A 27,867-nucleotide genomic window follows, 5' to 3' on the forward strand; every position below is an offset into this window, starting at 1 on the left:
AATGGCCAGAGGTGGGAGTTGACGTGATTTTGATGAAAGCTACAGAAGGCATATCCAGATTTAAACTAAAAAAACCAAAAACTTGAAGTATGGAAGTTTGTGAGACTGGTTGCTTTTCCCTCTCAGAAGGCATATACTAGAAGATACAAAGCGAAATGATCGTTTTAGAGGCAGGTCAGTGTGTGTGTGTTCAGTGGTGCATTGAATACAAATACTATGCTTATGAGTTAAGGAAGAATACAGATCTCTTTGGTTTGTTATTGCAGCTACTGTAAATTTTATGTAAGAGACAGTTCACAGCAATGTCCTAATTTCTTCTTTAATTTCAAATCATTTCAGAAGTTTGCAAGGGGTTTTATTATTATTATTATTATTGATATTTTGTATCCTCAAGAACTTACTGTCCTCCCCCAATAAATTAAGCTCCATTTAAAGCCAAGCTGCCTAATGAGTGTATCTTTTCATGTCCTAAGGGAGGCATAAGCAGGTGAGAAATAGAATGAAACTTCCAAGGATTCCCCCTCCCCCCGAAAAAAAGGTTTTATAAAAGAGGACACCATTTTTATATTCAAAAATCCTATTGTGGCTAGTGTATTCAAGTAGCACCCATGGGGATATGAACAAATGGATCTTCCTTATACTGAATAAGTCCAGTGGTCCATCTATTATCATCCAGTGCAGGAGATGCTGTGCTGCTCTCCAGATGTTATGTATTACAACTCCTATCATCTCCAGTCGGTATGTTCAATGGTCTAGGATGGTTAGAGTTGTAGTCCATAACATCTGGAGTGTTCCATGTTGTCTACCATTCTTCTAGACTGATTGATTTCAGTCTTGGGCAAAGGTCTTTCCCAGCCATGCTGCTGGGGATTCCAAAGATTGAACCTAGAACTCCTGCATGTAATGCGTGTGATCTACCATGGAGATTGAAGATGTTCTCTCCACTTCTAAAGAGTGTCACTGGAGAGCTGCTTTATTTCACTAGAGCATGTACATACACAACAGACAAACTTTATAGAATTCCTTCAAACCATAATAAGTCCAAAAAGGAATCTGTGATTCCAGATATTAACTACTGTTGCGTAGAATTCTTTGTCAGTGTGATGGGAGGATATAGAATTGCTTCATAAACCCATCTTATTTCAAATGAATTCAATGACTATATTATTACATAAGCATTTGATATTTTCATTTACATACATTCATTTGAAATAAGATGGGTTTATGAAGCAATTCTATATCCTCCCACCACGCTGACGAAAAATTCTATACAACAGTAGTCAATATCCAGAATCACTATTCAGTGTTGGACATTATATTTGCTGAATACACAAAGCTTCACAGCTTGTCTTTCATCGTACAAAGTCTGGTACATCACTGCATTTTAAGATTTTCAGAGACTTTGAGACTAAAGATTCCATTTTGGACTCATTATGGTTTGAAGGAATTCTATAAAGTTTGTCTATTGTGTATGTACATGGTCATCGTGTCGCCTAGATATCACTGACATTCTTTTTGCAACACGGGTTTGTTTGGTTACTTATTTCACTAGAGAGCTACTATCAGTCGGTTCCTCCTGAAATAATTTTCACAGCGCTGGAGTTCCACTGAAATTGCTAGACCTTGCACCAATAAATCGCCTTTGAGCTCCACTAACTTGCATTAGCTTTTTGTACCCTGTTTATGACATCTCATAGATTGGTGGTTACAGTAGTCAGCACATTTTTCTGCAGCATAATTGCTCTGTGGCATTAATTTAGGAGGGCTGTTAAAATATTGGTTTATGGAGGTGAAACGGTCTGCATTCTTGTCAGTGGGGTAGTTATAAATAGACTTGAAAATGGTAACAAGCCGAGCCTGCTTCTCCTCTAATGTTCCTTTTGAAATACTTTAAAACAAATGATTCATCAAATAAGCAAGGGTAAAGGAAGAAATCTGCCAATTTGTAGAATTTGACTCCTCCTAATCAGAGCAAGGCTACAGGATGTTGAGTTCCTGCCCTCCACCTGATTAAAGCCAAATGCACTACGAAATGGCTGGGACTAAGAGGAAGCGCCAAACACTTCACAGTTGGGGGTAGGACAGCAAAAGAATAGAAAAGAACCCCTTTACCTTTGTTGTTTTTCTGGCTCTCACAGATAAGCACTTATTTCCTGTGGTATTTGGACCTTTAAGAAACCATGTGCAGTGTAAAGCAGAATTTTAAGTGCCTGGTCTTGGCAATTTTTTTATTTTCCCTGATATTGTAGCCGTTTTCTGGATAGCCAAATTATTTTTTTGACTGTGGTCTCTGCATATGCCAGGCTTTCAGATTGCTGCCCACCCACCTTTTTGCAAATCATAAATTTTGTAGGAATAAGAAGCAGATTCAGATTAATTTGCCATCTGGATCATTCTGATGGCTCCTATACTACTGAAGAGCTCTTTACAAGTTCTCAGGTCCATGTTTTTCTCTACAGAGAAAATTACAAGCTATTAGTCTATATGATTCCTTGGGTTAGCTTCACAGTTTGGAAGTTGTATGTAATTATGTGGAATAGTAAGAGTTCCTTCAACCTTAAGACTCACCCAAGTTCAAAGTTTCGCTTCTATTTCAGTTATTGAAATTTTTCTCATAAGATAGGATTCAGAGGCTTACCTTTAGCCATGTCGTACTTGTGATGTTTGGGGTGTTTTATTAGTATTCGTCTTTAGAAATCCATTGTTTCTCAACTTAAGCTTTCTGACGTGTACAGGCTATATACATTGTGAGAATTGTGATATGCAGAGGACGGGGGAAAGACTATAAGACACAGTCTGCCTGGAAATTCGCTTTTGAGAAAGACATTTTCCAAATTGCCTTTGGGTACCTGAAGCTAACAACACAGGTCCTTTTAAGGCTTATCTTATTAGCTGAATGATAAAACATTGGTGAGATGTATTTTTGTTGTGGTATGGTACTTTGAGTGCCACTATTGTTCACTCAGTTGTTTACATGAAATGTAATACTGCTTAAGATTGTTCTCCCAGATAAGATGAAGTGGAAACACACCTAATTGCACGAATTACTTGTTGACTGGGAATAAGGTGTGCGTTTTTTGAAAATAAGGTTCGTAGGCATTTGTAATTGCTTATTTAGGTTTTACCCCTTTAAAGAAGTAGCTTTGCTTTTGCTGTCATGATAGCTAATGCCCTTATTGGTAACTAAAGTACAATTATGGATAAGCACATCCAAACGGTTGTGTTCAGATCTCTGCCTTCAGACTCTTAGGGTATGTAGATTTTGGGTGGAATCTTAAACACAATCCCTAGGCCAGGGGAAAGCAAGCTTTTTCAGCCGTGGGCCAGTCTACCGTCCCTCAGACCTTGTGGGGGGGCCGGACTATATTTTGAAGGGGGGAATATGAACAAATTCCTATGCCCCATAAACAACCCAGAGATGCAGTTTACATAAAAGCACACATTCTACTCATGTAAAAACACGCTGATTCCCAGACCGTCTTCCACTGCCTTCCACAGTTTGGTCAGACTCATGTTGGTAGCTTCGAGAACACTGTCCAACCATCTCGTCCTCTGTCGTCCCCTTCTCCTTGTGTCCTCCATCTTTCCCAACATCAGGGTCTTTTCCAGGGAGTCTTCTCTTCTCATAAGGTGGCCAAAGTGTTGGAGCCGCAGTTGTGCTTAAAAAATTATATTTAGCAAATGTTTCCATTACCGTGCATAGTTTACATTTCAGTTCATTTCAATGCTTTCTTGAGACCAGTGTTTTTAATGGTTTTCAAAGGAGCAAGATTCAAAACTTGTCAATAGATAGTTTAAGGGAACAGTAATGCTTTTAAGCATACACAAATGCAATTATGTTAATTATGTGGTTTAATCTCAAATTAAATTATCTCCATGTTGTATTGTGTGCTCTTGGGTGCCTGTTAATTTGTAATGCACTTGAGTTATGTAGCATAAGAAACTCCCTATAAATTGTGCAGGATCTGTATAACACTGAAATGGTGTTTTTAAATAGATTGGATTAAAGCCACTGTAGAATTACATACTTGTTACTAGGAAGGTTTTTCCTCTTTCATGTTGCCAAAAAAAGGTGTCTGAAAATATCAAGATGCACTAATTTTCTGTGACTCAATGGAACTTGTCTGCTTGCTATTTTGGAACACACTATAATTATTTATGCTTAGACGTGTCTATATTTAAAACAGAGAGCCAATGTATATTGAAATGTGTGGAAATTTTGTAAACTTCACTGCTTGTTTTACATTACATTGCTGAAGAATGAAAACACCCCCAAGTTACTGACTTATACATAAAAACAAAAATTGAAAGATATGATGGTGTTTATTATTGGATCCGGTCTAAGTTAGCTGCACTCAATCCCCGTTTAAATCATTGGCATCCAATGACATAACTTGTCCCATTAATATCTTATGGACTGTATCTAACTAAGTTCTGCTCAGAGCAAACCCAATGAGATTATGGGACCTAAATTAGTAGAGTCCATTAAGTTCAGTTAGTCTGCTTTGACTAATATTGGATACAACTCTTAAATCCTTTAGCCAATCTGTGTTTTCATAACACCCACTGTATATTATAGAAAGTTGTTGCATGTGTTACCTTCCCTTATTTTACGTAGGAGACAGGATGCGGTTAGTGCAAATCTGTTGCATTTCGTTCACTCTTTCACCAGAGTTGTACACGTTGTTTGTTAAGGATAAAGAAAGCAAAGTAAACAAAATCTAAGCACACACAACAAAAAAACGAAAAATGCTTCCATTAGCATCTAGCAGCAGCTGTCATTGTCAAGATGCACACTGACATTGCCTCTTTTACATCAGTTAGGAGCCAAAGGAAGGAAGGCCTATTCTTGTATAATCAGAATATTAAACATGAGGTGGTATGAGCATCAGGCAAATACTTTTGCTTCTCTTAACAGATACTCCATGTGTTAGTGTTTGTGTATATATATTTTGTAGACTTCTTATACCTAAATATGGGCTACTCCCTAGTTCATATATTACTTTCTCTTTACGTTAACTGGACAGGTGTAGCAAAAGACCCTAAGTTTCTGAGCTGAGATTTCTCATTGGAAGGTAACAAGTGTTTGAAAATAGGTAGAAGAGGCACACAAGTAATTACATAAGTTTGTGGGCAGGCAGGCTGGCTGGCTTGCTTCCTTCCTTCCTAAATGTGTGTGTATATTTAAGGCATTTGGGTATATTTTACTTTTGCATATCTTAGCTAAAGTTTCTTCAGTTGCTTCTAAATTACATACTGTGAGCCGACGGAGACAAAACGAGCTTGCATTCTGTTTTGAACGGAGAATGGGATTCACTTTAGTCAGTTAATCTGACAGAAAATTGCACTCAGCTTCTCTCTCGCACAAATATAAGAATGAAAAATAATACTAATTTTAAGGGCGGCAGTATAATGGGCTCATTCTGTACTTAGTAGTGCTTGCTGTATTTAGCACGATGTTCAAGAGGAGCACTTCACTTGGTGGTTTAGAGAAAAGGCAAGTAAAGGTGACACGATAGAAGTTTATAAAAAATATTCATGAAATGGAGAAAGCAGACAGATACGTTTCTCTCTCCCTCATAACACTAGAATGAATCCAATGAAGTCGAATCTTGGGGGATTCAAGGTATATAAAAGACAGTACTTCCTCATGCAGTGCATAGTTAAATTGTGGGACTTGCTCACTCAGGACACAGCGATGGCCACTGGCTTGGATGGCTATTAGCCATGATGACTATGCTCTGTCTCTATGGTCAAAGGCAGCATCCTTCTGAATACCAGTTGCTGTAAACCCACAGAGTAAATGAGAGCTCTCTTGTGTTTGGGTCCTGCTTCTGGATTTCCCACAGACATCTGATTAGCCGCTGTGTAAATAGGCTGATAGATTAGATGGACCATTGGCTTCCTCTAGCAGACTCGTAGGTCCTTATGTATGCAGTCTTCTTTCTTATAACCAAGGGTATAAGTAGAATACATTTGATCACCTTCCTCCTTAATCCCTTTCCTCCCTTTAAAAGTTGACAGATGATAATATAGCAGTGTTTTTTTGTTTGGTTTTTTGATGAAAAAGTTGCTCACTTTCTCCTAACCTCTCCTTTCATTGTACTTGCTGAACCTTTAAAGACAACGATGGATTGCACCTTGGTGTATGTTTCATTTGTGAAATGTATTAAACTCTGTCAGTATATGGAAAAATTATATCTACTTTGAGCACTGTATTTCTAACAGCAATTTTAATAAGAAGGAAAGCACAGAAGTACTGACAGTTTTTAATAAAACTGCTGTGGAGAGTCACAGTAAATGAAACTTAAAACAGTGATGTGCTCGAATTTGTAACCCAAATCTGTAACATGCCTGTTTCCTTTCTTTCTGAGATACTCTGTGTGTTTTCTTTAGATCTTGTACTGATGCAGAATTCCATTACCTTATTTACCTTCTTAAAATATATATATATTTATGGAAACTTCAGTTTCATCTCACATACTAGAAAATTCTCAAAGTCCTAAACTTAACTTTTTAAAGTTCCATCCTATATGATGGATATTCTCTCTCTCTCACTCACTTTCATTTTAATTATATTTATAAACCACTGAACATCCCAAGAGCAGTGAACAGCAAATAATAAATACAATACACAGCTTAACTATTAGCAAAAAATGCCACAAAACCTTACAATTAAAAAAATCAGTGTGAACTACTATAGTCAAGCCTGGCATTTGCAGCAGGATGAACCAGTGCAGCGCTGAGATCACAGCGCAAAAAGTAGGTAGCTGAACAAGATCTATGGGTCACTGTACTGATGTAAGAAATGTTCTGATGTCACACTAAGTCATGGTTTTCAACGTGAATGGCTCTAGCTTTTCCAAGGCTTGTGTACTCCCACTTTCCTCCTCCTATGTGACTGGGAGGAAGAGTTTGAAAAAGAAAATTATTTAGATCAACAACGCTTTGTTATGCTGTTCAGAGTGGCAGATGGTGGTTAAGTCTGGTTAATTCAAAGGAAGCTAGTCCATTGCTTCAGAAATTGTCAGTTTTCTTTGTTTAAATAGTCCCACTCTGAAGATATAGTGGTAAATTTACAGAACTACCATGATATACTGCATACTTGAAGCTACCTTTTTAAAAATAAAAAGACTGATTAAAAGAATTTATTTTGTTTGTTTGTTTATTATACCGACCTATACCCCTCAATCTCAGGGCAGTTCACAACATAAAATCACAGTACCTGTATAAAAAAAATACAAAACACATACTAAAAATAAAAACAAAGACAACCCAAGAATCCCCCCCCCCTTCCACAACGTTTTAAAGGGGAATTAGATGTCAACCAGCCATTTATTCAGCTGCCTGTATAAAAATTAATAACAAAACACTGAAAGGAAATTTTCAAAGTCACCTTTTCCCTCCCACAATTTTTTCATTGTCTTTGATTCCCATGACTCCTATAAAGCAAAATGAATTGGTTATCCTTTTACAACTCCCTTGCTAAGGTTCTCTAGTGACTTTGCAAAACCACCCTTTGGGGCTTTAAAAAACAGGGGAAAACATGTTTAAAGCCTTTAGGACAGCTGGATTTCACCATATAAGAAAACTTTACTGTGTCACTGATCATTGATGTTGGAACATTTCAAACTGTAAATCCTTCCCTGGCTGCACTACAGAATTTGGGTGTGTGAGAGTGATAAGCTTCTTGAAAAATGATGTTGAAAAATATTAGCATTCTCTCTCCCACTGTTAAAATATTTATGTTAATTGAGGCTTCAAACAATTTGCTAAAAAAAAAATTAATTCCTTGCCCTATATAACCTGATAGTTCCTCGGCTCCTTCAAATTAATAGCAAAAGGGTGCGATCTTAAACATTCTTACTAGGCAGTAAATTCTCTTGAACTCAGCTGTATTTTGCTGCGGATAAACATGCTTAGGATTGTTTTGCATGTGTGAATACATACTTGGGACAAAGGTTAATAGCCATTCTGAAGTTTTTACATTCTCTAATATACCACCTTATATTTTTCCTTGTTGTTTCCTCCACACCAGTATTTTATTGCTGTAAAATCTTTTCATTCCTTTATGAAAGCTCTTCTGTGATGGAGAGACTAAAAGCGAAGGTGCATAGATAGTGTGTGTGAACCCAGAAACATAATAGATGCAGTGAAATTTAAAATATAAGAAGGGAGTATAATCCCACCAGAACCCATAACGTTTATCCAATCACCTGATATGCAAACTAGGTGATTCATAGGGCGTAGGTGTCATATGGCCGAACTGCTGTGATGTCACAGAAAACTTTGACAAGCAGAGGAACTGTGAATGCTCTGTCTACCATTAGATCTCCTGCTATATTGTCATCATGAGCACAGATAGATAGCCACCCGCCGCCGCTGCCACACAATTTCTGTTCTCATCCTGAAGCAAAGTTCTTAACCTGAGGTACCATTGTGGGAGATTGTGGGAGGATATCGGCGGACCTATATTGTGGACTCTGCTGGCAAACTCCCAAGTGCTATATTTTATTTTATTTTTGATCTTTAAACTTCTGTTTGATTTGAACTTGGCAGAAGTGCTCAAGTCAGCAGACACCTGGATTAAATATTGTTGTGGGGGAGAGGAGAACACCTCATATCAAGCCATGCTCCCAGCCCATGTCCCTCCAAGAGGATATTTTCCAAGCCTCGCAATGAGTGGGAGAGCTGATGTATTGTGTATTATTTTGTTTCGTATTTGTTCTGTGTTCCTCTTTCCCATAGTAGTGGGAACCCTAAGCAGTACAGGTTAAAATTCCCAGCCTTTTTTTGTGGGAGAGAATGTTAGGAGTTTTTCATTTAAATTTTAACAGTCTGCTTGTTTACAGTTATGCAGATTTACCTTTTGCAACAGGCATTTCAGGTGGGACGTTTAAGTAAAGGCTGTAGTATTTTTTTATGTGTCTTGTTTCTTTTAATTGGATGTATTGATCTACAGTGGTACCTCGGGTTAAGAACTTAATTCGTTCTGGAGGTCCGTTCTTAACCTGAAACTGTTCTTAACCTGAGGTACCACTTTAGCTGATGGGGCCACCCGCTGCCACCGTCACACAATTTCTGTTCTCATCCTGAAGCAAATTTCTTAACCCGAGGTACTATTTCTGGGTTAGCGGAGTCTGTAACCTGAAGTGTCTGTAACCTGAGGTACCACTGAGCTCACTGAATGCTTTTGTTAAACTAAACCATAACAAACAGACCAGTTAGCTCAGTTGGTTAGAGCGTGGTGCAGATAACGCCAAGGTCACAGGTTTGATCCACCTGTATAGTCCAGCATCGCAGGGGATTGGACTAGAAGACAATTGGGATCCCTTCCAACTCTACAGTTCTATGATTCTATATTATTGCATTTATACCACATGGCTTCAATTGACACCGTATCTCAGTGAATACTTCCTGCTTGTGTATGTCACTTCCTCTAAAGTTGGTGATATAGAAAACTATGTTGAAATATATTGGTTCCACATGATAACAATAATAGTCAGAGGACTATATATTTGTACGGTCCTTGGTTGGCTGGCTAAGCTGAAGGAAACCAAACATCCTGCTTCCCATCAGCCATGGGGTTATGGAATAAGGGAGGCTGGAATCATGAGGTGACCCTTGAAAGGAAACTTCTGTATAGTTGAGGGGTCTCAAACTTGACTGCTGTTTGAAATTTAAGCCAACCCCCCAAAAAAGTGCTGTAGTTCTAGCCATACTGGTATGTGGAGACTGGGTGACATCAAATGCACAAGGTATACATCACAACATTTTGTTGCAGGTCCCAATTAGACGTGACACATATCTTCAATTGAAAGCTTTTGCTCATTGATAATACTTCCTTCTTTAGTAGAATTCCACATAAATATAGTGTTATGCCAATATTCCATCCCTGTCTGGAAGGAAGATACAGAGGCCTTGAATTTGTCATTTATCTGAAAACACCTATAGTAATTAAGAATCACCTGAAAGCAATCTATTCACATACAGTGGTACCTCTGGTTACGTACTTAATTCGTTCTGGAGGTCCATTCTTAACCTGAAACTGTTCTTAACCTGAAGCACCACTTTAGCTAATGGGGCCTCCTGCTGATGCCACACCACTGGAGTACGATTTCTGTTCTCATCCTGAAGCAAAGTTCTTAACCCGAGGTATTATTTCTGTATTAGCGGAGTCTGTAACCTAAAGTGTATGTAACCTGAAGTGTATGTAACCTGAAGCGTATTTTGGTTAGTGAATGTAAAACATTTTTTACTAACCAAGACTGTAGGCTATAGCAAAGCAAAACATTAATAAAATAGGTACATGTGAGTAGGCGGCCTAAAAATACTTTTCTGTGGGGCTCATATGCAGTGCTGTAATTTGGCAAAGACATCCAAAATTTGCACGGTGTGAAAAAAACATGAACCTTCCCACACAAAAAAAGCATCTACATATTTCAGTAGGAAATAATGTGTAAAACTCTATAGGGCTATAAGGAACTGCCTTATACTGACTCCAATATTTTGTCAGTCCTGGCAAAGTTTGGGGGTAATTGTTCTCAGCCTTTTAAAAGAAAACAATATGCAGGGGACAGGGTGGTATGGTCACCCCTTGGGAATCTTGTGCAGGCCAGCACCACCAATCCTGTCCAACTATGCTGCCCCTGCTATGACAACCACTTAATGATCTCTTTCATTTTCCCATCAGTGAATAGAGAATGACTTCACCTTTGGACCTTTCCAATATTATACACACACACACGCGCGCACACACACACAAGCTTGTAATAAAAGCAGTTTCTCAGTAAACCAGACCCACAAATCTCTATTTGCTTTAGGGTTTTCAGCCTTATGCAGGCTTTCCCTATCTTTCTCCTTTTGCAGCTGAGTCGTCTTCTTTTTTTTTTTTAAGGCAATCCCTTGTCCTTCAGCTGTCTATATTAAGCTTTAGCTCCTAGAGAGGTTGCTAATACATATCCAGATACCTAAGTCCTTGGGGAGTCCTCTCAGTAGCCATGGGGAATGTTGAGTTGTGGGTAACGCTGCCACCTTTTCTGGCAAGGTTCCTGTGCCTTTAATAGTGGTAGAATAGGGGAAAATTCAACAAATAAAGCTCCATCTGGCAGAGTGGCGGAGGTGGAAGAAGCTTTAGTTTCCGATTTTCCAACAGCCATGCGGGTGATAAAAGACGTAAGACGTGTGAGGCTTCTAGAATGATTCGTGTGACTTGCACGAAAGTACATTTAAGTGTATTCCGACTTGCTGAATCGAAGTGGCAAATTTTGTTTCTGCTTCTAAAGCAGAGCAATTCATATTGCAAATGAAAGTTTGAATGTCAAGATGCTATTCCCTCTGTAATGTGAATGGTGGTGGCAATAGCCTTCTCAGTTTCAGTGTTAAGCAACTTTTGCAATTGTGGTGGTAATTTAGCAAACAAAATACATTCTTCTTTTCTTTATACTTTTGTGGCAGTCATTGTAGGTTAACCTGAAGCGCTCACTAAAACAAGTTTACTGATTAGAATATCAGTCTAATGAATAACTTTGTACAGATTAGAAGTGAAATCAGTGCATAGCAACACACACTCAGCCAGTTTCTCTTCAGGAAATAGGATAGAACAAAGATCCATGAGAAAAGGATCCACATTTATCTGATGCTCCATATATATTTCTCTGCATCTATATGCATGCAAGAATGAAATTTGCAAAAATTTAAATTTAAAAATGCCTCATATGCCTAAGGCAAATGTGTGTGTGTGTGTGTGTGCAATCTTGCAGTTTTGCCAATAAGCATGGTTGAAACCTTAAGTGCAACAGTTTTATGCTGAAACATTTTGCCAAGTATTTTAGTGTTTGTTCTGTCTTTTTTCTGCCGTCACAGATATCTTTTGATTTGGCTGAATATACTGCTGATGTTGATGGAATTGGCACTTTACGGTTACTTGATGCTATCAAGACATGCAGCCTCATAGACTCTGTGAAGTTCTACCAAGCTTCAACAAGTGAGCTTTATGGGAAAGTGCAAGAAATACCGCAAAAGGAGACCACTCCTTTTTATCCCAGATCACCGTATGGTAAGTATGTCAGCTTATGCCTATGCTTGTCCCTGCCTACATATTGCATCCTAATTAGCTGCCATGAAGCACAAAGCTACTTGTGCTGATGGAGGCACAAATGTTCGAGGCAAATGGGAGTCTGGCATCACAAATCTTGAGGTTGCAACCAATTTTAGATCTTAACTTATTTTTTGGAACGACAGTTTACAAGCTGGCCTGCTAAAACTGAAGGCTTTTGTACCGAAGTTTAAAATGAAGGCAGTAACATTTTCTACATTCTACTCTGCATTTTTTTCTTTTCACATTTCTTACCCAGTACAAATCCTACAACGTGAATGTGATCTGTCACTGCTTGTTGGATGTAAGCTACCATTTCCATTAAAAACCTTACTTGTTTTTCCTTAAAGCATTATCTCTCTTTGTGAAATAAAAATGGAAATGGAAAGATGGAAATAATGTGGTTTCGCTTATTTGGAGAGGGGTTAAATTAACATTTTCAATAAATAAGTTACAATTATTGTTATAGGGGCAGCCAAGCTATATGCATATTGGATTGTGGTGAACTTCAGGGAGGCCTACAATCTCTTTGCTGTGAATGGTATTCTCTTCAACCATGAGAGTCCCAGGAGAGGTAAGAAAAATATTGAAAATTTCTGCGTTCTCTTGTGCACATCTGAACAGGAATGCATTGTAACCGGTCTCAAGATAAATTCTATACTCACATAATGAAAGCTTTCACATATAAAATAATTATTCATTTTGTGGACAGGCTCAAAACACTATATAATAGTTCTGTGGGGGGGGGGAATCAGTAGCAGAATTGATGGAGTTGCAAACTTTCTATGTCACTGAAATAAAATAACCAATTCCCAATGATAGGGTTTATCCTAATAGCAGCACCTATTGCTCACCTAGTGCAGGTTTCATATTAAGATCACCCTCTGACAGCCTCACTCCTGTGCTCTTTCATTCATTAACTATAAGGAAAAATATGCCAGGATCCATACACATCAAATCAAGGGCACAAAAAAGAAAAACACCCGTAGACTATTGATTACTGTGCTCCACTGTCTCCATCGTTTGAAAGGGTTCTGGGGGTAGATAGGGAAATGTGTGTGAGATAGAGTGAGTCAGTGTGTATGTGTGAAAGAGAGGAAGCGTCATGTTCATTCTAAATAAATTTTTATTGTTTTCAACATGTCATTCTTTTTCCAACAATCCTTATTGTCACATTATAATCCCTTTGACTCTGCCGAGTCTTGACTTCCCTCCCTCCTGACCGCTGGTATATACATCACATACTTTTTGCGTATATTATTGTCATAAATCTACTGTTTTACATTGGAGGTGTTATTCCAGTCCTGCTAGTGTCTTAATATTTTTGTTGTTCTCCTTTATATATTCAATAAATTTATTCCAATTGTTATTGTATCTCTGGTCCTCTTGGTCCCGGATCCTTCCTGTCAATTTGGCAAGTTCCGCAAAATCTATCATCTTCACCTCCCACTCCTGGATGGTCGGTAAATCTTGTGTTTACCATCTTTGGGCCAATAAAGTTCTTGCGGCGGCAGAGGAAGGGTCACGTTCATTATTGTAGAACTTTTTTTTGAAACGGAGATATAAAATTGATAAATAAAACGAGGCAAGGTAGCATCCTACTGCCACTCCTTTTCCACGGCACTTTTACACTATTTAAATGTATTTCAGCTGCCATCCATCCATTCCCATTTCTGAATGGCAGCAATAAGTCAAATATCCTTCCACAGGGTTCTCAGAGTGATTCATAATGATCCCTGGACAGTGGGGGACTGTCTCCCCAAAAGTCAGACAGGGGTGCTTCTGCTATCATTTTACAAGCAGTCTATTTTGATGCAAGAGTGAAGAATACTAGAGGTTTAAAGGTGAGAAAACCATTTAGGACCTTTGCTGCTATATAAAAGAACAGAGGTTTGTTGGCCTAATTATAACATTTGCTTTCAAATTAAATAAAATGTTTGTAATATGAATCATCCAACTTTCCAAAAATGTCCTGCACGGTTTCTGATATTTCTATAATTGGGAGTAACCTAGATTTCATATGGAGTAATTTTCAGGTCAGGGTGCCTCTTTAAAGAGTGTGTTATGGTTTTGAGAAAGAAGAAAGATTTCTGTATTCATCACTGCCTTTGATCTGCAAGGCTTCTTTGACATTCTACCCAGCTCTGAGACTACTTCCCACTGAGTTTCCAGTCTTATAGTTCTCTCTGATACATTTATTATCCCACTGGATATTGGGAGCCTGAGATTCTAAGTTACAGACCTTTTTCTTTTAGAAATATGTGTGTACATGTATATGTGTGTGTGCCACTTACTGATGAACAAGAACTTTCTGTCCAAAAATGCATTCAATTCTGCTCCTGTTAGAACATGAACAAAAGCAGTCAGAAGAGCTCTTCGGATGAGACTAGTGCCATTTCGCCCAAATAGTTAGTGTGAAATGCGTGCATATCTTGTAATTCTGGAAGGGAGAGAAATATTGTTCTTCTTAATTGCTTAAGAGCTATTCAGTTTCATAACTTTACGAACACTAAAACACCTACGTAGTGTGGGAGGTGAAAAAGAGCAAATAGTAATAACATACGTCCTGAAAATGGTGGAATGTTCTCAGTATAGTCTTGGTCATTCAGGAGTCAAAATAAAGGGGGGTTGAGCAGAATAGTAAGTAGTTGTTTACTATTTCATTATACTTGATAAGTGTCCCCCCCCCCAAGCTTTAAGACAAAATAAGTTTTCTTGCTCAAATTTGTAACAGTGAATTCACATACATTTTATCCCACAAATACTAGATTTGGGCCTGCAGTGGTAAAGGCAAAGGACCCCTGGACGTTTAAGTCCAGGCAAAGGCGACTATGGGGTTGCGGCGCTCATCTCGCTTTCAGGCTGAGGGAGTGTTTGTCCGCAGACAGCTTTTCCAGGTCATGTGGCCAGCATGACTAAACTGCTACTGGTGCAACGGAACACTGTGACGGAAACCAGAGCACACAGAAATGCCGTTTATCTTCCCGCCGCAGCATCTATTTGCTGTGGTGAGCTTTCGAATTGCTAGGTTGGCAGCAGCTGGGACAGAGCAATGGGATCTCACCCCGTTGTGCGGATTTGAACCGCCAACCTTCTGATCGGCAAGTCCAGGAGGCTCAATGGTTTAGACCACAGCGCCACCATACCAAGGACAATAAATACAAGCATCTCAGTGCAGGGCTTCTTCTTACTCTGTGACCCTTGATTGGTCCATTTTCTCTTGAAATGACTGGTGAACAGCCTTTCCTTGGATGCCTAGGTCAGTCATTGTCAATTGTGGGCGGGGGGGGGGGAAGAATCAATAGTATCATTTAACATCAAAAAAAGAAAGTGAAACTCTCAGTTGATTTAAGTGTTCAGCAAAGTACTTCAGTATTCTCCTTAATCTTTAATAATTATTGCTCCCTGAGCCTGACCTTGTGTTTAATGTTGTACAAACTATTTAAAGGCTGAATTAAGTTTCAGAAATAGTTGTTATAGGGAAGGCAAAGCTATTTGCTTTCCTTTGGTAAAAAGATATCATTTCTGCTGGACTGATTGCATTCATCTGTTTCTGGGTAGTCCATAAGTTTACTTTAACATGGCAGGAATGAATAACGGGGGGGGGGGGATGTTTCATGGGAGTCAAGTAAGACATTGCAGAGGTAAGAAACCCAATTGCATTGCTTTACAGTCATTTGTCTTGTCCCCATTCCCTGACAAATGACAGCTTGGATCAAAAAACTTTAAGAGGCTTTCCTGCTTTCAAGTAATGAGAACAACAGAAACGTTCTAACGATGAGCGGCTCATAACGATGCCTTTCCTTCTCTGACATGGCTACCTGCCAGTAACTGTTTTGTATAAAAGCTGCTTTGTATAATAAGTTATATAAATTGGCTTTGCATAGCTTCTTTGATTGTCACTCGATTTATAATAATAAAGCTCATAAAAGCATTCTCTATGAAGACTGACATATCAACATATGTGACAGAAGAATATTAGATGTTAACCTCCTAAGCCACATCTTTTGCTTTAGGATGTTGCTGTTTTGTGGAGTGCCTGTGCAATACAGCTGAACCAAGATTAGTTTATGTAGCGATAAGCAGGGCAGGTGAAATATTTCTGGGTCTTGGAAAGTAGAAGGGCAAGGGTAACCATGTCTCTGTGGTCTGTGACATATCCACTCTCCCCAGTCTGAGTCTTTGCTCAGAGAGAGTTAAGATTATTGGGGAAGATTAGATGAGCAGTTGTTCCCTTCCCTTCAGCTGTGTAAGGAGTTCATACAGGTATCTGTCATACTTTGACTTAAAATCTTTCTTTAAGGTTGGTAGAGATGACCTAGCTACCCTGCGGTGGGAGGGCTCACCTCTGAAAGAAGAGACTAAGCACATTCAGCTAATCATGCAAGATTTCTGATTGCAGGGGCTTCTAGCCATGCTCAGCTGAATGTACTTAGAATATCTCTTCAGCCCATCATGCTGAACGCACATTGGTCAGGAATACAGAGATCGGATGTTTGGATGTGTTGAGAGGAATTTGGCATACATGGTTTCCTTGCCCCCACACCAGTTGTGCCCTCATGTGTTCTGCTGAAAGTCTGAATGCATGTTTAGGTTAAGTTAAGGAGAAACATAGAATCGCAGAATCGTAGAGTTGGAAGGGACCCCAAGGGCCATCTAGTTCATTGCAGGAATCTCAGCTAAAGCATCCATGACAGATAGACATCCACCATAGTTAAATAGTACAGATCTTTAGAGCTTGGGTTTTCTCTGTGCTCTTCATTTCACTTGTATTTATAATCTGAGACTCTTTCCTTCCTTTTTGGAGTTCAACACTTTTGCCATTCTGTTAATCTCGTGTTTAAAAATCAGGTATGTGTCTAAATAATATGCTGGATTCAGAGAAGACTGTGTGGCTGAGACTGGCAGAAGCTGACTTCCCTGCCCCTCAGGCAAGCCCCAGAGCCATCTGAAAGGTTTTTCCCAAGGGAAAGAAAGGGGACATTGCTAAATGGGGTGCAGTGCAGTGCTGCGGTCTGAGAGCATCACAAAAAATCATAAGGTGGCAACTTCTGCTAGTGTAACCCCCCCCCCCCCATAGCAGCTGCCTCTATCCAATTTTGGGGTATTCCCCCCAGCCTCGCACACCAGAACCCAATATTATGATGATTGAAGAGCAATCATAATAAGTTTATTTTAAAAGGCTTGCTGCTGGTGAGTGCTTGCAAAAAGATTGTAAGTACTGTTTCCCAGAACATGCATGCTTGCAAATGATCGGTTTTCAAAGTTTAACATTCCTTCAAGCGAGCCTGCTTTAAGTTTTGAGTACCTACGATTTAAGTAATGTTGCTTTTGGCAGAGCTTGGTGGGCAAATAAGGCATCAGCTCTCCCATCGTAGTGGTGCAACGAGGCATGACAATTTCCCAGTGTCTTGTCTTGCTTAACCAGGCCTGAAGGGAGATCCAGCCCCAACAGCTCACAAATATTACCACAATCAGCAAGGCAGCAGATTGGAAAATATGAAGTCTCCAAGGCCTGGATTCCTTCTATAAGAAACAAGGTCAAAGAGGAAATTGTTTTCTTTTGCTTTCAAAACTTAATGAGAACACTGACTTTCCACTGAAAGGCAGTGACTTCCAAATTTAGGATGTGTGGTTCTAGATTCGTTTCTGTGTTCAATGGAAACCAGGTTGTTGCTCACTTAATATTTTATATTCAGTTGTGCTTTCGTGAGGGAAGAGATCTATGAAGAGACATTTTGCTGAAATATTCTAAATCAGGCTTCCTCAAACTCGGCCCTTCAGATGTTTTGAGGTTACAATTCCCCTCATCCCTGACCACTGGTCCTGCTAGCTAGGGATCATGGGAGTTGTAGGCCAAAAACATCTGGAGGGCCGAGGTTGAGGAAGCGTGTTCTCAGTGTTCAGATTGCATTGTGTTTCTTAAAGAATGTCAACTCTACTCTTCGGTTATCTTCCAAGATTGTTCTCAGGTGAAACAGTTAGGCCTGTGTATTTATTGGGAGATATTCCAAGCATCTTTCAGCACATGTGGGCTTGTTCACAGTCCCCTTTTCCTGTGACCAATTTCCTGTTAGAATGTCATCTGCATAATTGTAACCCTATAGAGCAACTAAGGATGTGTTCACATTACAGTGGTACCTCAGGTTACATACGCTTCAGGTTACATACGCTTCAGGTTACAGACTCCGCTAACCCAGAAATAGTGTTTTCAGGTTAAGAACTTTGCTTCAGGATGAGAACAGAAATCATGCTCTGGTGGCATGGCGGCAGCGGGAGGCCCCATTAGCTAAAGTGGTGCTTCAGGTTAAGAACAGTTTCAGGATAAGTACGGACCTCAGGAACGAATTACGGTAAGTACTTAACCCGAGGTACCACTGTACCAGTGAAGTTGCTTCCCCCAATGCCTTTTACAGCTCTTTCCCCTGCTGCTGCCGCCCCTTCCCGCCACCAGCAGCTGTTCACATCCCTACAGCTTCCCTGGTGTCAGATTAGTTTCTGTTTGTGTACTCATCACATCTTGACTAGAGAAGAATTAGGAATGGCTTAACAACTCCAGTCAGTGTGAAGGTTGTTTGAGAAGCTACAGATCAAACAGCAGTAGCCTCCTAAACAAAGTGCAGGATACATATGCATTTTAGATAACATCTTGTGAACAGAGATTAAAAACCCAGCACTGGAAATGCAGTGTGTGCACTGTAAACAGGGATGTGAATACAGCCTCAGACTTTCAGGAACAGAGACACTTCTTAAGTCATTTCTCTTGGAGCAGGAGAAAACGAGCTTGCTCCCTCTTCCATGTGACAGCCCTTGAGATATTTGAAGATGGTTGTTATATCTCGTCTCAGTCTCCTCTTTTCTAGGCTAAACATACCCATCTCCCTCAACCATTCCTCATAAGGCTTGGTTTCCAGACCTTTGATCATCTTGGTTGCCCTTCTCTGCACACATTCCAGCTTGTCTATATTTTCCTTAAATTGTGGCATCCAGAATTGGGTGTGATCAAGGCAGAATAGAGTGGGACTATTACTTCCCTTAAAGGGACGCGGGTGGCGCTATGGGTTAAACCACAGAGCCTAGGACTTGCCGATCAGAAGGTTGGCGGTTCGAATCCCTGCAACAGGGTGAGCTCTCGTTGCTCGGTCCCTTCTCCTGCCAACCTAGCAGTTCGAAAGCACGTCGAAGTGCAAGTAGATAAATAGGTACCGCTCCGGCGGGAAGGTAAACGGTGTTTTGGTGCACTGCTCTGGTTTGCCAGAAGCAGCTTAGTCATGCTGGCCACATGACTCGGAAGTTGTAGGCCGCCTCCCTCAGCCAATAAAGCGAGATGAGCGCCGCAACCCCAGAGTCGGTCACAACTGGACCTAATGGTCAGGGGTTCCTTTACCTTTACCTATTACTTCCCTTGACCTGGACACTATACTTCTGTTGATGCAGCCTAGAAGAGCATAAACTTTTTCTTTTTTCTTTCTTTTTTTGCTTCATCGCCCTGTTGATTCATGTTAACCTTGTGTATGGTTTCTTCTTTTTCTAGCAAGAGAACTTAAGACTACAAAATGCTACCCTTTAAATTACAAAATTTTAGTTATTGAACTCAGCCTGGTATGCAGGCTGAGACCCTACCTACCTGTAGACTGTCTTGCCAGAGTGGTGCATGCTCTAGTTATCTCCCTCTGGGGCTATTGCAATGCTCTCTACGTGGGGCTAATCCAGAATGCGGCAGCTAGACTGGTGACTGGGGGCAGCCGCCAAGACCATATAACACCGGTCCTGAAAGACCTACATTGGCTCCCAGTACGTTTCCAAGCACAATTCAAAGTGTTGGTCATGACCTTTAAAGCCCTAAACGGCCTCAGCCCAGTATAGCTGAAGGAGCGTCTCCACCCCCATTGTTCAGCCTGGACACTGAGGTCCAGGGCCGAGGGCCTTCTGGCAGTTCCCTCACTGCAAGAAGTGAGGTTACATGGAAACCAAGCAGAGGGCCTTCTTGGTAGGGCCTCCCATCAGATGTCAAGGAATTTAACAAGTATCTAACTTTTAGAAGACATCTGAAGGCAACCTTGTTTGAGGAAGTTTTTAATGTTTGATGTTTTATTGTGTTTTTAATATTCTGTTGGGAGCTGCCCAGAGTGGCTGGGGAGGCCTGGCCAGATGGGTGGGCTATGAGTAATAGATATTATTATTACATTTTTTCAATACCATTTCTCTCTGTGGCCCTCTGTGCCACCTCACGTGCTGTCTGAGGGGGTCCCAGGGGGCACGGGGAAGGCGGAATAAACAAAAATCACCTTCCTCCCCATTTGTAGATCCATCCCATTATTTACTTTTTTAAAAAATAAAAGCTTATTTTTTAATTATCTGGTTCGGACCAGGAGAAGTGGATATATTTGCACTGTACGGCCCTTGTAATACATTACAGTGGCAGCTAATTCCCATATTTAGTAAATTGCCTGGTATGCAGAGACCTGGGGCCATCCATCTCCTGTATACTATTTGCAGTCCTTCAATTGTGTGTGGAATTGGTAGCTCTCAACCATTCTTCCAAACATATTTAATGTTCCCTCAAGAGGTAATCATTGCAGAACGGAAGCTTTCATGATTGAACCCAGTAGGTCAGGCACTAAAACTCACTGCAATGCACATGATGATTACAGATCTCGCTGCTGATACAAAGTATGGACATGCAGTGCTGAAAGCTATTCGATTCACTTGCTAGCTTTTTTTGCAGTCTGAAACCTGGATTGTATATTTTTACTTTCTTGGGGAGTTGTGGGCGGGGAGGGGAGGGTTGCTAAAGAGTATTTCAGCTCTCGGGTAATCAAACTGCAGCATGATTGTGTTCCAGAATGCCAGAAAGCTGCTACAAAGCTCAAAAGCAGACACAGTAATTTCCAGAAAAGTTATAATAAAATTTATTGTGTTGATTAGAATATTCTCCGCACATTTGGAACTCTTGGTTCCTTTTTTGTTATCATAGGTTTTCAGTTGAGCAGCTAAAACCTTTGATCTACTGCAGAATAAATCTACTGATAGTTAGGGAATATTCAATTTTTTAATTTTTTATTTATAATTTTCATTTATATATATTACAACAATTATTCAATCATAATTTTAACATTTCAAACTCCGACTCCCTTCCCCCTCTTTCTGTGGTTCTTTACATTTCTTTTCAACAGATGGACAACACTAGGCTACCAAAAAAATGCCTGATTGAGCTCTCAAATGGATTACCCCTTAAAAACTGGGTACATCATGCTGCCCAACTGATGGGCAAATATGACCTCTCAGTGACTGAGATTAAAGAACTCCCCTTATATTCACAGAAAAATATTTTTAAACGAACCATAAGGGCAGTGGCAACTAAAAACGATCTAAACTCTATGTGCACATCTACATGCGCCCCATTGTATTTTAAACTTAGAGAGGTCAATGAACACATATCTTATTTTAATGAATTGACTTTTGCACAGCTTCGAAAAGCTTTTACAGAGCTATGACTAAATACAATAAGCTCTACTTATAGAGATGGGAGACACAGAGGCATACCAAAAAACGAACGTGTTTACATTAGGGGATGTTCTGAAGTAGAGGACCTTATGCATTATATCTTGCACTGTCCATTATATAATGATGCAAGGAAAAGATTTTTGGTACCTATAATGACAGGGTCCCCTGGCCAGAAACCCCTTGACATGATTTTATATCTCCTTGCAGACACAGATAAGTATGTGACCTGGCGGGTAGCACTTTTTGCAACTGCTGCTAGGAAAATTAGAGCAAATGATATAGCCAAGGTAGCCATTAACTGTAAAGGTGATGAATTTATTTGATCCTATCTATCTACCTCAGGCTAAGCTCTATCTTTGTAATTGCACACTGTATTAATTGATATTGTTTTTAACACTAGGGACCATGTGATGATTTTAGCTTATGAATTTTATTGTTTAATGTTTTTATTTGTACATTGGGGTATTTTTATAGCTTTGTTTAGAGTACGTAATGTTTTAATAATATAAATGTTTTAAGTCTTTTTTTATCAATTCAGTATATTTTCTTTTAATTGTCAAATAATTCTGTGTACATTGCGGCAGCCTTTGGCTATGTGCAATAAAACTGACTGAGTACTGAGTACATTTCTTTTCATCTTCCTGCATACTCCAAATTATCTCAACATATTCTTTTATATATCTGTTCCCATATATATCTCTCATATATATTTTGAAACTGCAGGTTTTTACACTAATTCTGCCAATGTTTTGATCTGTTTACAGTTCGTTTGTAAATACTCAATAAACCATTTCCATTCCTTTCTGTAAAAAAATTATACTGATTTCTTACTTTACTGGTAAGTTTCGCCATTTCTGCATAGTCCATTAACTTCTGTATCTATTCTTCTCTCGTCGGGGCCTCTTCTTCCTTCCATTTTTGGGCAAATAACATTAGTTATGGAATATTCCAGTGCTTTCCCCCCCTAAAATAATGTTTAGGAGTACTCTCATTTTCCTACTCAGATTGAAATACTGCCCCTCAATGAAGCCAAAGTTAGATTCACAAAATGTTTAGGGGTATGCGTACCCCTGTGTACACCCCCCCCCCAAAAAAGCACTGGAATATTCTAAATGTACTCACTTGATAATAGCTAAGGCTAGTTGGCTGTAAAGCTCTGCTTTGTGTGAAAAACTTACAGATCTATTAAACCCAAGAAGAATCAGTCGCACTAATTCATTGCTAATCCAGTCTTTCTGCCATTAGACTATACCTTCAAAAGCATAGAATTTTATTTTGCTGTGAGGAGGTTAATGCCCCACTTCACACAACTAGAGGAAGCAGGAGATGTGCTGTTGATTCCAACCCAAAGCCTATGCAGCCCTGGTCAAAGGCAAAGCTTACCTATGTGGCCCAAGAGTAACATCACGCCCTGTTGTGGAGCATCTAGGCTGCATTTAGCATGCCCTAAATCTCAGGGGAATACCCCTGTTCATATATAAGTACAAGGATCTAGGACAGTGGTTCCTAAACTTTCCCCCTTGGACCACTTGAAAATTGCTGCGAGCCTTGGTGGATCATTTAATTATTTTCTTTTCCTGCTTGTTGTGGCCGTTGCAATGTGCTGTGATATATACTGTGTGGCTTTTAATTGTATTTTATTGCTTTATTATTATTATTATTACTATTATATTATTATATATAATAATTTATAATTTATACACTGGGCGGCTTACAGCACATATAAAAAAATTGTAAAACATCAGACATTAAAAATTTCCCAATATTTCTCATATTGTGTAATTATATAGAATTCAGATTTTAAATGTCCATCGCAGACACTCCACAGACCTTCTAAATGTTCTAGGAGGCATACATCCTCTTCCTTGGAGTTGTTTTGTGGCTCCTAGACTTCAGACGTGTTTAGTTGCACATAGTTAATTATCATCATAATGGGCAGATTCTTAGGACTGAGCACTTCTATAGTCTTTAAGTTTCTTTTTTTAAATAAAAATTTTATTGGGTTTTCACAATTTATATAGACACACACAATACACAATACAGACATAAAAACACAAAGACAAACATGTATAATTTCAAATCCTTAATTTCTTAACCGCTTTCCCTGACTTCCCCACACCTCCCCTTCTTGCATCCCAATTCCAATAGTTAATTCAGCAAGTTCTTATCTCCAACTTTTACCTTATTAATATTTTACTTAATTCGTCTTAATAAACCAAATGTAACTTATATACCTAGATTAAACCACAGTACTCATCATTACACCCTTTTCTAAGGTCGACCCAAGTTCCCTTCCACAAATTTCCCAATTTTTATATTAATTACAAAGCAAATAACAAAAAACAACTTATAATTATACACCCTTTGCATTCCAAAACTCTCACCCCCCCCTTTCCCGGTTTCGATCCCCAAAGGATGTCCATCAACCTATCAGTTCTCAGCCTGGATCCCTCACGTCCGAGGCCCTTAAATCTCTCTCAGTCCCTCTCAGCCGGTTTTGTTGGTAGTCTATAGTCTTAAGTTTCAGTGGACTCTGGACTGTTCAGCACATGCATCTTTATTTGGGTCTGCTTGAGCTTCAAATGAATGAAGAGCAGAGGTGTCTCCTTCTTGCCCTCTTGAGAGCTCTCAAGCAGGCATGGCCAAACTTGGCCGTCCAGATGTTTTGGGACTACAATTCCCATCATCCCTGACCACTGGTCCTGTTAACTAGGGATGATGGGAGTTGTAGTCCCAAAACATCCAGAGGGCCAAGTTTGGCCATGCCTGCTCTAAAGAGTTCTTAATTTTCACATTTGCTACTCTACAAATGACCGCTCAGATAACAAGTTACAGGTGACTGAGATCTCATTTCTCTTGCTAAACGTTTTAGCATGCAAATTTCTATTTCACCCCAACTTTTGGCAAGGCCCAAGCCTTTAATGTTTGGGTTGCAGTCTTGTTTTTATTTTCTTATTTTCAGAAGTCTCTATTTGAATTTGCTTTTCTTGGCCTCGTGCCAGATTTAATACTGAAGCTTCAGATTAGGGATGCTTAGAGTTTCAAAGAAAGTTATTTGATGAGAGACTATAGCTAATGTGACATGTATGTTGGCACTCCTTGGCTTTCAGAAATGATAAATGATGACAGAATTTAGGTGATTGATACAAGGAGGAGGGAAGGCTGAAAGAAATTATCATAAACTGTATTTCTTGGGATCAGCTATCAGACAGTTACCAGACAGTTTCTAATCCCGTTATGCTATCTTTCTCTTTATTTTAGGGGCTAACTTTGTAACTCGAAAAATTAGTCGTTCCGTTGCTAAGATCCACCTGGGGCAACTGGAATGTTTCAGTTTGGGCAATCTGGATGCCAAGAGAGACTGGGGTCACGCCAAGGACTATGTTGAGGTATGCTGTTGGTGAAAAGTCTGCTTTAAAGTACTGCTTTTTGTATGTTTTATTGGAACAGCTTCAGAGAAAATGTACATCACACAGAGATATACCTCTAACCATACATTTCTCTCAGCTTATCTAGAGAAGTAATGCAGAAGACTACCTCGTGCATATTAAAAAGAGATTTTCAGGTTTACATTCTTTGCTAAATTCTTCTGAAAGGGGGCTGGAAACAAGTATTCATGAAGTATCTCTCCATTCACCTCCAAAATGTTCTTTCTGTGGTCATGTTAAGTATTAAGATGATATATTTCAATTGCGCTGAAAGCTTTCAAAATCCTGCTATTTCTTGATGGCTTCTTGCAGTGATGAGACAAAACAATTCCCATCTTAATTCCAGAAGGCCATTCCGGTTCTCTCATTTGAATATAATTGTTGCAAAGGTTAGTTTAGGAAATAGTGCAGTTACCATTATGTAACTTGAACAAACGTTTATAAACAGTGTTTTTCACAATTATGACTTGGGGGGGGGTGTGTGTGGAGAGAATCATACAGTCGCCAACTATGAGAAATGTCAGAACTGATTTTTGTTTCTCTTGAAAATCTTAATTTCCACCTCACGGTTGTGTGCAGGTCTATGACCACATGGAGAAAGCCTAGTGTGCCAGACTGCACAAAGAGGGAGGCAACCACACTATCTTCAATTATGGCTCCTGGGAAAAGGTTTAGTGCCACATGTAGAACCTATTCCTTGTGGTTGATATTCACATATATGATCACATCAATAAATGTAGCAGTGTGAAATTGCCCTTATCTTTCCATTTCAAGTGGAATTTTGAAAACTCCCCAGCAGAAATACTTCATTTAAAACATAAATGATGTGCATTAAACATAACAAGTTTGATTCCATAAACAATTGCGAGGAAATAGGCATAGATTTAAGGATGAGCCTCTCTATTGCACCTGACCCCACCCTTCAGTCTAAACCTCCTTGGTAATGCAGAATTTACTGGGGCGTTTTTTTCAACCTAAAGTTTTCTCTCTGTGTGTGAATGCTGGCCCAACGTCTGCAAATATTCGTTGCACTGGAAAGAAGAGTGGAGTTTATTTAGCAATACCAGTGAGTTTCCAAATGTGCTGGCCACCAAATAGAATGCACTCAGCTGGGGTCTCCACCAGTAACACATGTTGGTGATGTAAGTAACATTCCAGATCTTTCACGTGATTTGAAGCCATCCCAAAATTGTTCTGAAGCAATTCATAACTGTGATAGAGGTCATCTTGAATATCTCACTCCCCAGAGATTAACTTCTGCATAATAGGTCCCTTGTTAATTCCTGGAGACACTGAATTTGCAAAATGCATTCAATTCCGGACTATGAAACTTTAAAACGGAAATAAACAACTGTTCCAGGATTTAATGGACTGGAAAGCAAAACTTCAAGATTTAGCACTGCTGTATAGTTACTGGAGAGTGCAACAAATGTAGATATTTTTGTGAGCATTTTAGAAGCTTTCTAGAATATTTTTACTAGTACCGAAGGCCTTTCAGAACCCCTTCTACATTTATATCTTGTTGATACACAACAGGGATTTTGACTTCCCATGGTAATTCTGTCAGACATATACTGTATTATTTTTGACCTTTCAGTGGTGCAATATTTCTCAAGCTAACAATCACAAGTGGAGTATATGTATGCAGAAAGAATAATGTTGTGGGTTGAATCTCTTGTGCTTATTTTAAAAAATATTTAAACAATGTACTTAGGTAATGTGGTGCTGTTAGAAACAACAGTGACTTAAATATTTGCATGATCATCTGCATGAGTAATATTGATCTCAGAATCTGCCTACTAAAATCAACTTATAATAATGTTTTGATGTTACACATGATGAAAGCAGGTTACATTATGGTCGCATGTAAGTGTGTTTAGATTATATTTTGGATGGCAGTCAGTACCACTGTGGGTGGGGATGGGGGGGATAAGTAATGTATCAGCAGTGCTGATATATGAATCTTCTGTGTCTTGTTTTGTTCTGTGAAGATGATTCATTCCTTTTTATTTGGTAAAGGACAGTTCAATAAACCATCTGTTAGATACGTTCTAATACTAGTGCAACAGTAAGCATTTAGCAGTCAATGATTCATTCCTATACAATGTAAAAAAAAAATAGCAAGACATGTTACAAAAATCCTTGCATAACCCCAGGAGAGCCCTAATTCAAATTAATATACATTCCCACAAACATTTAACTTGGAGCAGTGAGAACGTACGTATCAATCCATTACCAACTTTTTATTTCTCAACAACTAAATATACAAATAATGCCAAAAATCATGAATGGATGGAATTTGAGGACATGTTTATTTCTGGTTGTAATGAGATAGTTTTCAAATATGCAGTCTTATTAAAAAGTTGGTGTGGGAAAAACATTAGGATTGGTTCACATAATACCAAATGTCAAGCTATTTACATGTTGTTGGCTTATGTGGTCATAGACTACCATTTTTGTGAAGAGCAAAGCAAAGTGGACCCTGAACATTTCTACAGTCTCATTCGGTCCCCGTTCTTAGCTATGGGTTTGGATCTAGAATAGCACAAGCAGAACTCTACTTATATGATGGAGTTTCAACGTTTGCGCCTACCCATTTCAGTCCCCTGCACCCCCTGAAAAGCCACTCTACTCCTGAGAGGTGGAGATTCCGGAATACACATAGGAGCAAAAAATAATAATCTTAATTTCACTTACATTGTCATGGGGGCTAAACTGGCACTGAGCAGAGATCTTGGGGATGGTAAGTGAATACCTCAATGAAGATGTCAGCCCAATGTACAGCAGGTGGGGGGGGGAAGGTGAATTCAATGTCTATGTATCGCTAGAAAAGGT

General features: G+C 39.3%; 1 protein-coding gene across 1 annotated transcript in view; it reads left to right on the forward strand.

The window, feature by feature from the left end:
• The window catches only part of GMDS (GDP-mannose 4,6-dehydratase), a 294,024-nt gene that overhangs the window by 80,542 nt on the left and 185,615 nt on the right, over positions 1 to 27,867 (forward strand). Inside the window, exons 5-7 of the mRNA XM_082234602.1 lie at positions 11,866 to 12,058; positions 12,567 to 12,671; positions 24,866 to 24,993. Of these exons, the coding sequence (XP_082090728.1) occupies positions 11,866 to 12,058; positions 12,567 to 12,671; positions 24,866 to 24,993 (426 nt within the window). The remainder of the gene's footprint in view (positions 1 to 11,865; positions 12,059 to 12,566; positions 12,672 to 24,865; positions 24,994 to 27,867) is intronic.

This window comes from Podarcis vaucheri (genome assembly GCF_965113315.1).
Source record: "Podarcis vaucheri genome assembly, chromosome: 8".
Taxonomy (NCBI): Eukaryota; Metazoa; Chordata; class Lepidosauria; order Squamata; family Lacertidae; genus Podarcis; species Podarcis vaucheri.